Source organism: Dinoponera quadriceps, unplaced genomic scaffold (assembly GCF_001313825.1).
Source record: "Dinoponera quadriceps isolate SergipeBrazil2010 unplaced genomic scaffold, ASM131382v1 scaffold1782, whole genome shotgun sequence".
In the NCBI taxonomy this organism is placed as follows: domain Eukaryota; kingdom Metazoa; phylum Arthropoda; class Insecta; order Hymenoptera; family Formicidae; genus Dinoponera; species Dinoponera quadriceps.
Genome location: NW_014555947.1, coordinates 1,972,097 through 1,985,000, shown reverse-complemented (window position 1 = coordinate 1,985,000; position 12,904 = coordinate 1,972,097). Strand labels below are relative to the sequence as shown.

At 40.2% G+C, this 12,904-nt stretch overlaps 1 protein-coding gene across 1 annotated transcript in view; it reads right to left on the bottom strand.

Moving 5' to 3' along the window:
- Nucleotides 1-12,904, bottom strand: part of LOC106745994 (hydrocephalus-inducing protein homolog) — a 28,855-nt gene that overhangs the window by 306 nt on the left and 15,645 nt on the right. Inside the window, exons 38-57 of the mRNA XM_014622083.1 lie at nt 12,524-12,814; nt 12,011-12,255; nt 11,556-11,858; nt 9,879-10,053; nt 9,269-9,497; nt 8,743-8,973; nt 7,841-8,145; nt 7,592-7,751; nt 7,303-7,498; nt 6,979-7,212; nt 6,363-6,803; nt 5,366-5,934; nt 4,373-4,508; nt 3,602-3,892; nt 2,782-2,994; nt 2,576-2,686; nt 2,280-2,513; nt 1,505-1,732; nt 1,302-1,447; nt 791-974 (exon numbers count right to left, since the gene is read on the bottom strand). Of these exons, the coding sequence (XP_014477569.1) occupies nt 791-974; nt 1,302-1,447; nt 1,505-1,732; nt 2,280-2,513; nt 2,576-2,686; nt 2,782-2,994; nt 3,602-3,892; nt 4,373-4,508; nt 5,366-5,934; nt 6,363-6,803; nt 6,979-7,212; nt 7,303-7,498; nt 7,592-7,751; nt 7,841-8,145; nt 8,743-8,973; nt 9,269-9,497; nt 9,879-10,053; nt 11,556-11,858; nt 12,011-12,255; nt 12,524-12,814 (4,922 nt within the window). The remainder of the gene's footprint in view (nt 1-790; nt 975-1,301; nt 1,448-1,504; nt 1,733-2,279; nt 2,514-2,575; nt 2,687-2,781; nt 2,995-3,601; nt 3,893-4,372; nt 4,509-5,365; nt 5,935-6,362; nt 6,804-6,978; nt 7,213-7,302; nt 7,499-7,591; nt 7,752-7,840; nt 8,146-8,742; nt 8,974-9,268; nt 9,498-9,878; nt 10,054-11,555; nt 11,859-12,010; nt 12,256-12,523; nt 12,815-12,904) is intronic.

Below are 12,904 nucleotides of genomic sequence, written 5' to 3'. Positions count from 1 at the left end.
TATTAAGTTAGCGTTTAGTACTTAGATTTTATTTGAAAATGATTTACTACCTTCTAAAAATGCACGAGTAAGAATTTTTCCACAACTACATGTATCTAAGGAAACTTTTTTCGGATTTTTTGTCTCGAAAAGGTTGTAGAAGATTCTAGGAAATTTTAAGAGATTGTAAAATTGTTTACAAAATCCTCGCTATGAAAGAAAAAGTGTCGATTTTTTGTAACATTCGTCAGACAAAGCGGCGAACAAACCAACATATACCTGCCTGTGGTCCATTTACTTTTAACTATCTGACACACATACACACACACTCTCTCTCTCTCTCTCTCTCACGCTTTATTACGCATTAGATTCCTCATATATTGTAAGAAGGTATGTTAAATTGTTTTTTGTCTCATTTAAAGTAAAATTACTAATACTCAGATGTGCACCTAAACCTGATATATTCTTATTCATTTTGTCTTTAAATACGAATATTTAAACTTTCAACATAGAATATATGTACATATTAAATGTATATAACTGATTAGAAATGTCGGACTCAGGATCTGGACTCAGGACTTATGATACTTGGACACTGTGAGTCATGTGCAGATAATGTCTCATCAACTATCATGATCGTTAGATTTGCTTAAAGGGTTAAGGAATAAAAAGAATGTAAGGAATATTCAGCAATATAAAAAGAAAGTCGGGGAACTCAAAATCTCATACGTTTGAGGAACGGATGAGAACTCTCGGCAACAAAAGTAAGAAGAATAAGAAATATAATAATTCATTAATCTAGAAGAATTACCTGTTTCTGCTTGACATTCAGCAACGACGTCGTGGTGGTGAAAGCTTGAGGGTCGTCCAAGACAAGCTCGAACGATTTGGCATCTCTGAATATGTTTTTGAATGGTATGAGAGCCGGTGCGTTGCATCTGACTACGTAAGGTCCTCGAGGCATCGGTAATGAATACATGCCGACGAGTGGAAATCTAAGTGCACATTAGACAGAGTGACAATTATCTGCTTGTCTATCTCATCGTGATCTTTCATTACATATTTAATAATGCTGTACAGAAAAAAATAGTCTTAAATCAATGATAGATATTCTCATATATAAGCAAGAATATTATAATATTCTTAGAAGGTATTTCTCAAATTGAGCGCAACTAATACTTGCATTAGTACAAATTCAAATCAAATTAAGACTAAAGATTTTCTAAGAAGATTATAATATTCTTGCTTATACGTGAGAATCATTGATTTAAAACTAATTTTGTCTCTGTGTGCGCATTTTAATCGACGGTAAGTTATCATACATAAATTCTCCGGCGATTTCGGAAGTAGCTGTTAAAGTGGCGAAGACATTCTCGATGTCGCTAGGTTCGTAGGTGACGTCACACGAGGCGCTCTTCAGTGGCGGCACTTCGATCTTCCTCGGGGCCACGAAGCACTCTTTGTCCACCTAGACGTGGTTTTCGCGTCAATTGTCCTTGAAATACGTCAGGTACTACGTACGCACCTTGATCGCGAACACGGCGCTCTCTTTCGTGAAATTGCTGATGGGTAAGGAGAAGGTGATGCAGCTTCCGAGTGTCGCGACGACGCGTGTAGTCTCCTCCGCGTGTACCGGCGCGGCCCTTAATCGCAATTCGTACGGGAACAAACCGAGTTCCTCGCAATGAACGTCCAGCTTCACCACAGTTTCGTCGCTGGGGTGTACAGGGTAATACTCGACCCTGATGGTTTCCTGTTGCATTCATCGTCGATCATTATTCGCGTCTCACCTCTTGCAAAAACCGCTTAAGTTTTTAGCCGGTGCATTACAACGATACACGGAGAAAAATAATTTTGTTGTTGTAAGCGAAATCACATCATTGTTACTACACATTCGTCGCGACAGCATGAAAATTTAGTCGGCATAACCAAATTAGAGAAATTATTCGTAATTAGAGCGGAAACAGTTTTGTTGCCAGGATAAAACATATTCTGCTGAGTGAATCTGTCTTTAACACATGTTAATTTGCTGTTAGAACGAAATAGTATTTTCCTGCGTTTACTAAATGTTCTTGCAGCGAAATAATCTGTAGATTTAGCAAAATAAAACTCATCGAATGGCAATTAGTATTCTTAACAAATCGTCTCTCTGTTCACGTAGCAACCGGATCAAATTTCGTCACGACAGCATGAAATTTGTTGTGCCAGAAAATGATTTTTCTTCATGTCAGGGATCAATGGAAGAAAAGAAACAAAACTGGAAAGTGTAAATTGATTTTATTTATACATATATAACTAACGCTGGATGTAGGCGCCACCGTCTTGGGTACGTTGTAGATCGTGACGTATGGATGCTGACACGTCGCATTGTATACTATCCGTTGCTGCTTAAGCGGATTATCGAGCTTCAGAGTGTAGTACACCGGAATTCGCGCCGTGGTGAACAGCTTAATCGACTCAATCTCTTCGGGTCTCGTGATGTTGTATTGCAGCTCATAAAATTGATATTCGTTCTCTTGATTGGTGAACGTCACCTTGGATACAATGACACCACCCATAGAGCATAGAAACTTGCAACGACATTGCTGCAACATACCTTGAAGTTGCACTTTGATTCCTTGTAAGAGTGAAATTCGGCGCGATAATCTCGCTGATTATTCGCTGGTACGTCTATCTTAGTGTTACCGACGAAAGTGAACGCAAAATCCTGAAAAGAAAGGTGAATCGAGAATAACCAAATTGATCTCCGCTATTAGCGCGGGATATCAAGAGAAATATTCCAATCCGCAGACATTTCCGAACCTTGGCCGTTTCCTCGTCGTCTAAATTTTCGATCTTGCAGTCAAACCGTTGTTGCCTATTCGTCCAATTATAAACAGGTAACAGTTCGGTGAACCTTGTCTTCGCCGGGAACTGACGTGTAATTCTGCGAAGAATTTGCGGGGCTACGCTCAGTCCCTGAAGAACATACACCACGAGCGCTTTTTCATTCGGCAGCCTCAAAAGTAACGTCCCCTGAGACAAATCGCGGAGAGATATTGCGCATATCAGCTTATTGCACTTTACACAGAATTGCGAGAATGTCCTTACGTTCTTCATTCAAGCGTCACGAGACACCGAAAATTTAACTTATTAATATAAATAATAAATAATAAATTTAATTTATATATATTAATTTTGACATATACATATCTATTTTTGACCAATTGTACAATTATAGCCATATTTTATTCAAGCATTCTGCAATATGTATAGGGTATGTATAGAGTAGATCCAACATATGTAGGGTTTTACTTAGGTTTTTACGTAGGGTTTCATGGAACCATCTATCTCTATATAAGAAAAGGCTGTATTATTGTTTAAATATAGGAGCCAGCTGAAGAAACTTTGCATAATTATAGACTAGTAGAAATGTAAAAGCCGATTTTTTATAGAGGGTTGTTTTCACCCCTAAAACCATTTTTAGCACCAACAAAAAAAATCGTTTCGTTATTAAGGCCTATTAGTCAATAATTATGCAAAATTTCAGATTTTTTTCGCTTTGCCGAAGGTTCCTTGTAAATATATCCATATTTTTCGCGTAACGTATGAAATTCCCTTTAGACATCATGCTGATGCTTACCTTATGCGGATTGCTGTCGCTGTTCATAACTAGAGGGGCATAGGTGATTGCACATGAGGCGGAATTATTCGGCGGCACGCGTAAAATTTCGTCAGCGGTGAAGTAGTCGCCGGTGACTTCCGGTTTCACTGTCCATGGAACACCGGTGTCATTCTCGACAATCAGTGTCTTGGTCAGTTTCTCACGCACGCGACATGTGAAGAACAAGATGTCGATCGGATCCGGCAGTTTGCGGCAACCCCCTGTGATTCTTACACCGAGAGCACCATATTTCTCGATTTCGAGCAACGCCTGCTCGAAACGTAGAACATTACATAGAGACGCGTTTACCTGATAATTAATCACTCGTTTGATTAAAATCGACGTCGGAAATTAATAATGATGTCGAGCGGCATCGGCAAAAATTTGTCTAAAATGTTATTGACATTGAAAAATTTCTATTACGCGAGTCAATTCGATGCCTTTAATTTTATCCACTTCTAATAAATATTTGAAGTGATTTACTGAAATCGAGCGGAGAAGCCTCGAGCGTGTAGCCGAGCACGTGCATGAGAAACGTTCGATTCTCAAATTCCGAGAAGATAAATAACTCGGGAAAGTTAAATGCGATTCGTAAGGATGATGATTGTACCATATCGCCCGGTAAACTATATTTGCGCCTGACATGTATTACGTGGGAAGCACGCGCGAGACTCCCGCCGAGGAGAAGACCGAATATATATTGGTATGCATATAACAAGTACGGAAGATAGGAGTTGTATATGCGCTTACATCGCCCTCGATCAAACTGTCATGCCGAGTAGGTCGGAAACTGATGATGAAGTTGACACTCATGCCGGGAGAGCAATAGCCAGCCGCAGGAGCGATGCTAAATTCCCATGGCAATTTCGACGTGTTCCACTTGAATCTGGATTAATCGGACACGCGTCGATTCGTACGACATTAATGAGAATGAAACGATTATAACGCACCTGTTTCCTGTCTCGCTAAATCTTCGTTAAATCTTCCTTAACCTCCTTTGAGTGCGAAACGCTTGAGAGAGCTAAATTATCGCTTCGAGTAGCTTTAGTGGTAGGTCAATTGGTGAAAGAAATATTTTACTTGAAAAATCGTCGTGTTTGAAAAATCGAAAATAACGGACCGAGACACGTATTTGTATGGGTTCATTGTTCACGACGTAACATTTGTCGGACTCGTGTATGCTTCCATACCTGCGTTGAAATTTCCCAAGGTTTTCCCAGAGGCAATATAGGTTCTGATCAGAATATCCATATTTCCCCCAAAATAGTTTATCTTATTGTGCCGTTAACTAAAAATACTATTTTTATCCCAACAGAGTGTTTTCCGTTTACAATCAGAATAGAAATATTGCAAAAATTCGCACACACTTTTCCTTTTATAATAGGTAAAATCGATAGTACGTAGAAAGGATTTCTTTATATATATATATCAAGTATTGAGTTTCATGGGATAAAAAATGAAAAGGAAATTTAGAACACTTTAAGGGCGCTTAAAACATGAGTATACGCTTCTTAAATATTTATAAAAAATATTTATAAAGTATATTTATAAAATATTTATAAATATTTATAAAATGATACAAGGTGGAAGGCAGAAAAAGTGTTTGGGAAAACACGGCGGATTAAACGGCATCCGTTTGTGTCAGAATTGTGACACCAAATGGTAAAGTTTCACTTAGTTTTATTAAAAAATGTTCCAGGCGTGTGGCACTCAAAATGTTAATTACATGATCATGAGACCGACCTTGCGCCAATGTCCCCGGTGTTCAATAGCGCTATCTTCGTCTCCTCTAGGCAACCTTGATGGACGAAACCGAAGGAAAGACGAGTCTTGCTCAAACGGAACTCCCTTCCTATGCAACTGCCACGCAAGGCGAACAACGGCTGAACGGTGGAAGCAGTCTGGTACGCCACCTGGGTGACGAAGGGGCGTATTCTGCGCGTGGGCTTGTATTTGACGAAGACATTGACGATTTTACCCGGCTGTAGGACGATCGATCCTGTCGGCTCGACTTCGAGAACCTCAGACAGATCGGGTTGGATCGGGGCCGCTTCATTGGTGCCCGCGCTTGGCATCTCTATCATCGACGCTCGCGTTCGATCCAGCTTAGAACCATCCCCGGGAACGGTCCTTTTCGAACACGGTTGGATTCCTTCACGAGGCTCGAATCCTGACAAGCGCTTTGTGAGGTCGAACCGCAACTCGAGCGCGGCGCGCCCCTCATTGATCACCGGTATCCTCTTGCTGGTCGTCTTATTAATCGGCAAATTGCCGAGATCCACTGACTTGTCGCACGGGTTTACCAAATGAACCTACCGGAATAATTACGACCCTCCAGAGGACGAGTTCTCCAGTACTGTTGAGACAATGTATTCGATTAAGGAGGTTGCAAAGCTCAGTGTCATTATTTTTAATGGCGCATCAAGAGAGCCACTCACAAGTTTAATAATTATCAAGAAAAATTGCATTTTTATACTTTTATTTCTTATTAAGTTCATTTCGTCTTATAACCTCCTTATTCAACCCTACAGTGATTTGCATGTGGAACAGGGAAATCTTTTCACACGTCAGCCACGAGATAATTCGTATTTGGCAATCAATATGTTAACACCTTCACTAGCAAGTCACATAGTCACATATATAATGCACCGATCTTTTATCCAGCATCAGTCTCATGCATATCTAACACATTGTGTAAAATATTCGATTTGCCTGTTCAATACATCTTGTGATAATGCACCTTGTACGCGATTCCTTCACCCATTATAGTGATTTTCTTCTCAATCGCCGAATCGATTGTGAAACGTAGCTCGTCTCGATAGCGCGTCCGTTCCAACGGTCGGAATTTTATCGGGACAACAATGTTCGATCGGGCAGTTATTTTTTCCGAAAGAGCGTCGAGGATCACGGAGATATGCGGCTTCTCTTCGAACTTGCACTCCAATCTAAGGAAATCAATCTCTCGCATTAATTGATCTTGATTGACGTGCGATGAACAGCTCACACACATGTACGGGATGCTGTCGAAATTTGTAATACGCAGATCGACGTGATTCCAAACCGCAGCAATGGCGTCTTGTACGTAGCAAGGCCCAAAATCGTAATGATTGAAACTGAATTCCAAAGCCGGTTTATTCGCTGTCGCTTTCAAGATTAATCGATACGTCGGCCCTCTCGAAATCTGAACGAAGAACATTGAGCAGATTTTTTAATTCAGATTTCTACCAGAGATCGAAAGAGGATATTTATTAAATTGTCTGTGTATTATTTATGTAAATATTATATAATTATATTATTTATATTCTACACTTATATGATAGACGAGAGACGTATATATGCTCAGACGAGTGTAGTACCTTCAATAGAACGCGATGACTTTTTATCACCGTTTTTCGTAACCCCGTGACGGTAAGTCGACAGTCAACTCGCGACTCGCTGATAGCGTCACCCTGATTTTCGGACATCGCGAGCGTGTACGTGTTTCTGCTGATTATTTCCGGCGTCATGCCGAGATCCCAAAAATAGTAAATCGTCATTTCGCTCGAGTTCGTTATTTCAAACGTGATCACGACGGGCACTTTCAGCATCAGCTACGTACGAAAATCGTTTTCGATGATCGTGAAAAAGAATCGTGTATACTTCGCTTTATTTAGTTGTCATTGAAACGGCTCGATTCCTACTCTGCCGCAATCGACGATATTTTCTTGATCTTGATCGAGCCGCACGACCCGACCGCTCCGATCAACGTAGGTAACCGACACGACGATGTCGTACGTAATCGTCGTAACGAGGATAGTAAGTGGCGCCTTCATCTTTTTCACGGCGCACTTTACGAGAAATTGAAATTCACCGGCCAAAGTGGGCTGATACTCGAGCCTGACAAATTGTAAGTGTGTGCATGTGAAAACGTAGTCTTTTGTGTCAATTTGCCGTCTCTCTCTCTCTCTCTCTCTCCTTTCTTTTATTTACCATAGGACCTGTTCGCTCCTTGCATTTAAAATGCCGCTCATAGGTGTTACTTTCAAATTCTGCAAGCGCCCCTCGGAATACAAAGACTCGCGTGCTACCTCGTACAGCAACTGGAATTCTTCTTCGTTGACAATGCTTATTGATTCCCGCACTTTAGTACCTGCGGACGGATAATGCCAGGATATCGCTAATAATTGTATGATAATCTCAAGGGGCATTTTGTTTCTCTCCGCCAACTCCTTTTCTAACCCAAAACAGTCGGTCTCATCCTTAGATGAACGAGCGGACAATAGACCGAGGGTTCCCTAACAATCGCGACCAACAAGAAGAGGCACTCCAGACTGTACTTCTCGATGGAGAATAACCAGAAGGACTCGAGGGTGCCGACGCGCTCCGCGAGAAACGCGAAGGCGAACTCGACCTGTTTTCCCCGCTCAGCGATTCCCTCCGACAGCACGCAGTGGAAATTCGGAATCGCGCCTTCCGCATGACAGGTTCGATCATTCCATGCGAAATGATAATCGTCCGATGTCGGATTTATCATTCGGACTTTTCTGAAATTTCACAAAAACACCAATTCTACTTTCCAAGCGTTTTCAAAGGGAGTTTTCAATTTCACTCATTTTACATCATCGCTTGTCCGAGTTTGTTTGTTATATGATCATAAATAAAAAGGAATGCGGTTAGGGTGACGGACGCTGGAAAATATAATCTTTATCCCTTTTTTCAATAGCTCTTCCCCGGAGTCCGTCTGCTTTCTAAATGTATATATATATATAAAAGGAATTCATTGTTTCTGAAATACCCAGGACGTAACACAAATTTAATCAAATTTAATTAAATCAATAAAAATCTTCTAAAAAGTTTATAACGTTCTTGCTTATAATACGAGTATATTTGTTTCTGATTTGAGACTGATTTTTTTTCTGTATAGTAACCTCTTACAGGAATATTTATTCTGTTCTTACAATCGTCTTCGTCATGATTCCCAGGCGACAGAAAATTCTGTCACACTAACGGAGTTGTTTCCTCCGTGTACGGCTAAAAAGTCATTGGAATTCTAGTGATATTTCGCTCCGAGAAATTTCGGGATGCCTCGGAATTTGCGCTCGCGCGTTTCCATTCATCGAAATGTCTCAGATCGTGCATACCTCACGTGAGTCTCGCCGATTCCAACCACGTTGAACTCAATTACTCTCGTGTCTGCCGGAAGCGAGCCATCGGCCGCAGCTTGATAATCGATGGGCCCCGGGAGTTTCGCGTCGCGTCTATCGTCGGACAGATAGTTGCTTTCCGGTACGTCGAAGTGACAATACGGCAGCAAACTTCTTCCCGCGATGGGAATAACCAACTTGGTCAGTTCCGGATCGAGATTCTCCGCTCTATTCACCGATAAACGAGAGGATACGCGAAGGTGCGAATAATATCGAAGGTTCATCGATAAATTCAATAAACAGAAAGATGTTTGTATGCAAGACAGAGAGAGAGAGGGAGAGAGAGAGTGATACAGATATACATGTATTTCTCCCTCTCTCTCTCTCTCTCTCTCTTTCTTTCTTGCATAAAAATATTATGGTAATTCCAAGCTTCGAATTTCGCTTTCGATTTGTTTCGCTTTGACATTTGCTACGTTAAATCGAGTGAAATCAGATCAACGAGTCGCAATAATGATCACACTTGCACGTGAGATACGCTTTGTAGTCGAACACGTCCACAGGTGAGAATCGTAGGGTGCATTGTATCGATTCACCCGGCGGTAGTATTCCCTTTTCGGGGTAAATTCCAAATGGCAAATCGTCACTCTCTAACCAACTGTCGCTACTTCTCTCCGTCAAACCGGCGTTGCTGCTGAAGAGATCAGACGGCTCGCCGACGCTAGCAGGTGGCTTGATCTCGACGATAACGTCTGCGGGGAATAATTGGATCCGTAACGAGATCTGTCGTCGTAATACATGTTTAAGTCGGAAAAGAACTTTCCTCGCGCAATAAAAAGAATAACGGAGCGAAATACGCGTTTTCAGTCAGATACTGAGATGTATGACTTTAAAATATACGTTAACGCACTCCCAGGTAGAACGGAAAATCATGATGACGGCAAAATAATAAGAAAACAATCGAAAAGTTTTTATTGTCATTTTCTTGTCATTTTGGCGTTATCTCGCGGTTAAATCGTGTGCACGTTTCTTTTTAAGTTATCTTGAGATGACGTCGAATATTGTCGATTTATTCGCGCATTTATCATACTGTTCCATCGCACGATATTGATTATATTGCTGACGAAACTCACGAGTCGGGCGTGCTGACGGATTAGTCACAGATCTCGTGTTTCCTCGTGGCCTCAGCGTGGGTCGCGAGTAATTTGAGGTCCGTCTTATCGGATACTGTTCGTCCATGTTTATCCACCACGTGTACTCAACGTCGACAGTGCCGGTATTCGAGAAGGTGAATACATATTCGCGTGTCTATCAATGAATAATTGTTAATGCAATCATTGCATTTCTAACTTGACAAAAGTTGAGATTAAACATTAAATTTACACAGTGCTTCATTTTTATGTAGAAATTTAAAAATTTGTCGACAACAGATTTTTCCACTTTTTGTCTTCCATTTTATGATATATCGGGAAAGAGGAACATATCGTAAACAGGTGGTGTGTGTTTCGAGGAAGAGAGAGAGAAAAACAAAAGCCGATTTTTTATATCTCATCCGTGAGAGGAAGGGGGAAAGAGAGAGAGAGAGAGAGAGAGAGAGAGAGAGAGAGAGAGAGAGATAAATTCATATATTACACCAACTTTAATTAAAGATTGATAGGATGCTGCACACGCAGAAGTTTTAATATTTCTTTTACTTTTTGCACGTAAACAACGGCTGGAATTGGATCGGATATAAAACCAACAACGACAGTTTGCATTTTATCGTCGGTATTTCGTAACATTTGAGCCGCGGTGTTCGCGTACGCACCAATTCAGAAAATCCCCGTGTTATTATGAACAAATGTTTAAACTCGATACAAACGGGCGATTGTTAAAGTTATTTATATAATACCCATTTAACTATTCGACCCAATGGACGAACATGCGCTACAATTACAATGAAAAATTCTGCGACCGATAATCGAATCGTATTACGCAATACAGAAGAGAGAAAAACAATCCGTATCGTATATCGGCAAAAAATTCAGAATTCGAAATATTTAAAATGTCGGTATCTTCCATTCTAAATATGATAACTTCGGGAGGAAGAAAATTAAAAATCCGAAATGTCATTAGTAGAAATATTCTCTTTCGTGATAACTTAAGAATGTATTGCCCATTAGTGTTATATTTTCATTTGGCGTATTAAGGATGCTACAAATTTAGTATTTATCTTGAACTTTTCATGGCTGTATTTTTAAAACAAAATGGTCAATAATTCCGAAATTTGTGTATAATGTTTGTAATATTGGTCTTTAATAGTTATCATAGTTTTTCATTAAAACTTTATTTTTAATTTAGAAGATATCAAAAATAGAAATTAAATATCACGCTTATCTTAAGAAACATGTTTAAAAAGTGTTAGTCTAGTGTTAATTTAAACTTACAAATATTTCAGCTCTCGAGTCAACTTTTTTCTAATTGCATGAGAAATAAGTTAGATAATATTTCAATGTTTACACAGTGCAAGTTTCATCGAATTCTTATTAAATTCATTTCATCTTACTATCTCCTTTAAAATGAAATAACTTTTCCGATCTCTGAAGCTCTGAATTACAATCAAACTTCTGGTGTATAATTTTAAATGCAATATAGATGAATTTCTAATTTTTTTCATAATTTTTCATAATATTTTCATAATATTTTCATTATTTTGAGTTATGGACAATACACCTTTGAGACGCACTTTCGCCGGAATTTCCGTTATTCCATGGAGAAAGCACGTGAGAACACAGATAAACGGTAATTAGAGTATATTCGATCTACGCAACCTGAAACATTAGCGTATCCTTGAAATTGATCTCCTTAACGAGACAAGAATACTTGGAGAATGCCACGATCGCGTTAAGCAACACTTGGATGCACTTCGTCGTGCCAGGTACGATTTCGTGGCTCGGCTCGTGAACGGGCTCGACCACTTTTCTCGCGTACGTTTCCGCATTTGTCTCCTGCTCATCCGCCGCATCGTCGGAATTGATCGTCACCCATCGCACTTCCGTTTCCCGATCGTCCCAGCACGGTTCTTTCGCGAGATCGACGAGCTCGATCGCGTAAATTGTACAATCGAGATGCGTCTAAATCGTTGAGAGATAATTAATCCTCGATACGTCATCATGGCATCAGTAAATAAATAAATAAATACATTAATTAATTAATCAAATGAAAAAATTCCGTAGAAACGTGAACATCGTCTGTCGTTTGCGAAAGAAAAATTCAGTCTTATTACATCGACGTAGTTCGCCGGTTCCGAAGAGAGGAACGTCGCGACAATTTCCTTGCAGGTGAGACCCTTAAGATGACCGATGGACGGAGTGAATACAACGTTGGGATGTTCGTCCCATTGGAATCGTAAGTATCGATCCGCCGATTTATTAACGATCTTAAAATTCTTCCTGTATATTTTGTTGACGAAGCAGCAGCCGAAATCCAACCTGTAGATCAACGAAGCGGAGAGCAACGTCGATGATGAGTCTGTAAAATGGCGAGTAAATTAATAAACACCTGGTAAAACCGATTAACTAATCGGATAATTCATAATACGAATTTAAAATCAAGAACACGCAAAGTTCCCCGATGTCATTATAGCATTCGATATGTTAAAATAAAATTTCCGGCGAAGCGAATTCAAAAGAAATCTCGAAATATTACAAAGACTATTGGATGACCGCAAAGTTGTGTAATCCCTGTGTACAATATCTCCTGTATCTCTTTTTTCTTTTTTTTTTGCAAGCTCTTTCACCTCCTGATACGCTGTCCGGCCGTGACGACGATCTTCGCAGTTTGGAATTTAACTCCCGTCTCTCGTTGGTAACAGCGGACTTCGCGTTTACAAGTTTCAGATCTTTCAATACAATTAATTCCGCGTACACCTCGGCTTTCAGGTCGATTGTCAGATTCTCGTAGGGATTATCAGCGACAAATAATCGCACCAGACCCTTGTACTTGCCGATCTCCCACGGGCTGAATTTCACTTCGACCGAGGCCGTTTCCCCGGGCGTTAAGTGAACCACGACGCATCGATTGTTCGACACTGAAATGTATTTTTTTCCATACGTTACGCTTCATTAATTTTTAGAAAAAAAATGTCCGCTCGGAAGATTTGTCTTCCTGCGAAATTATC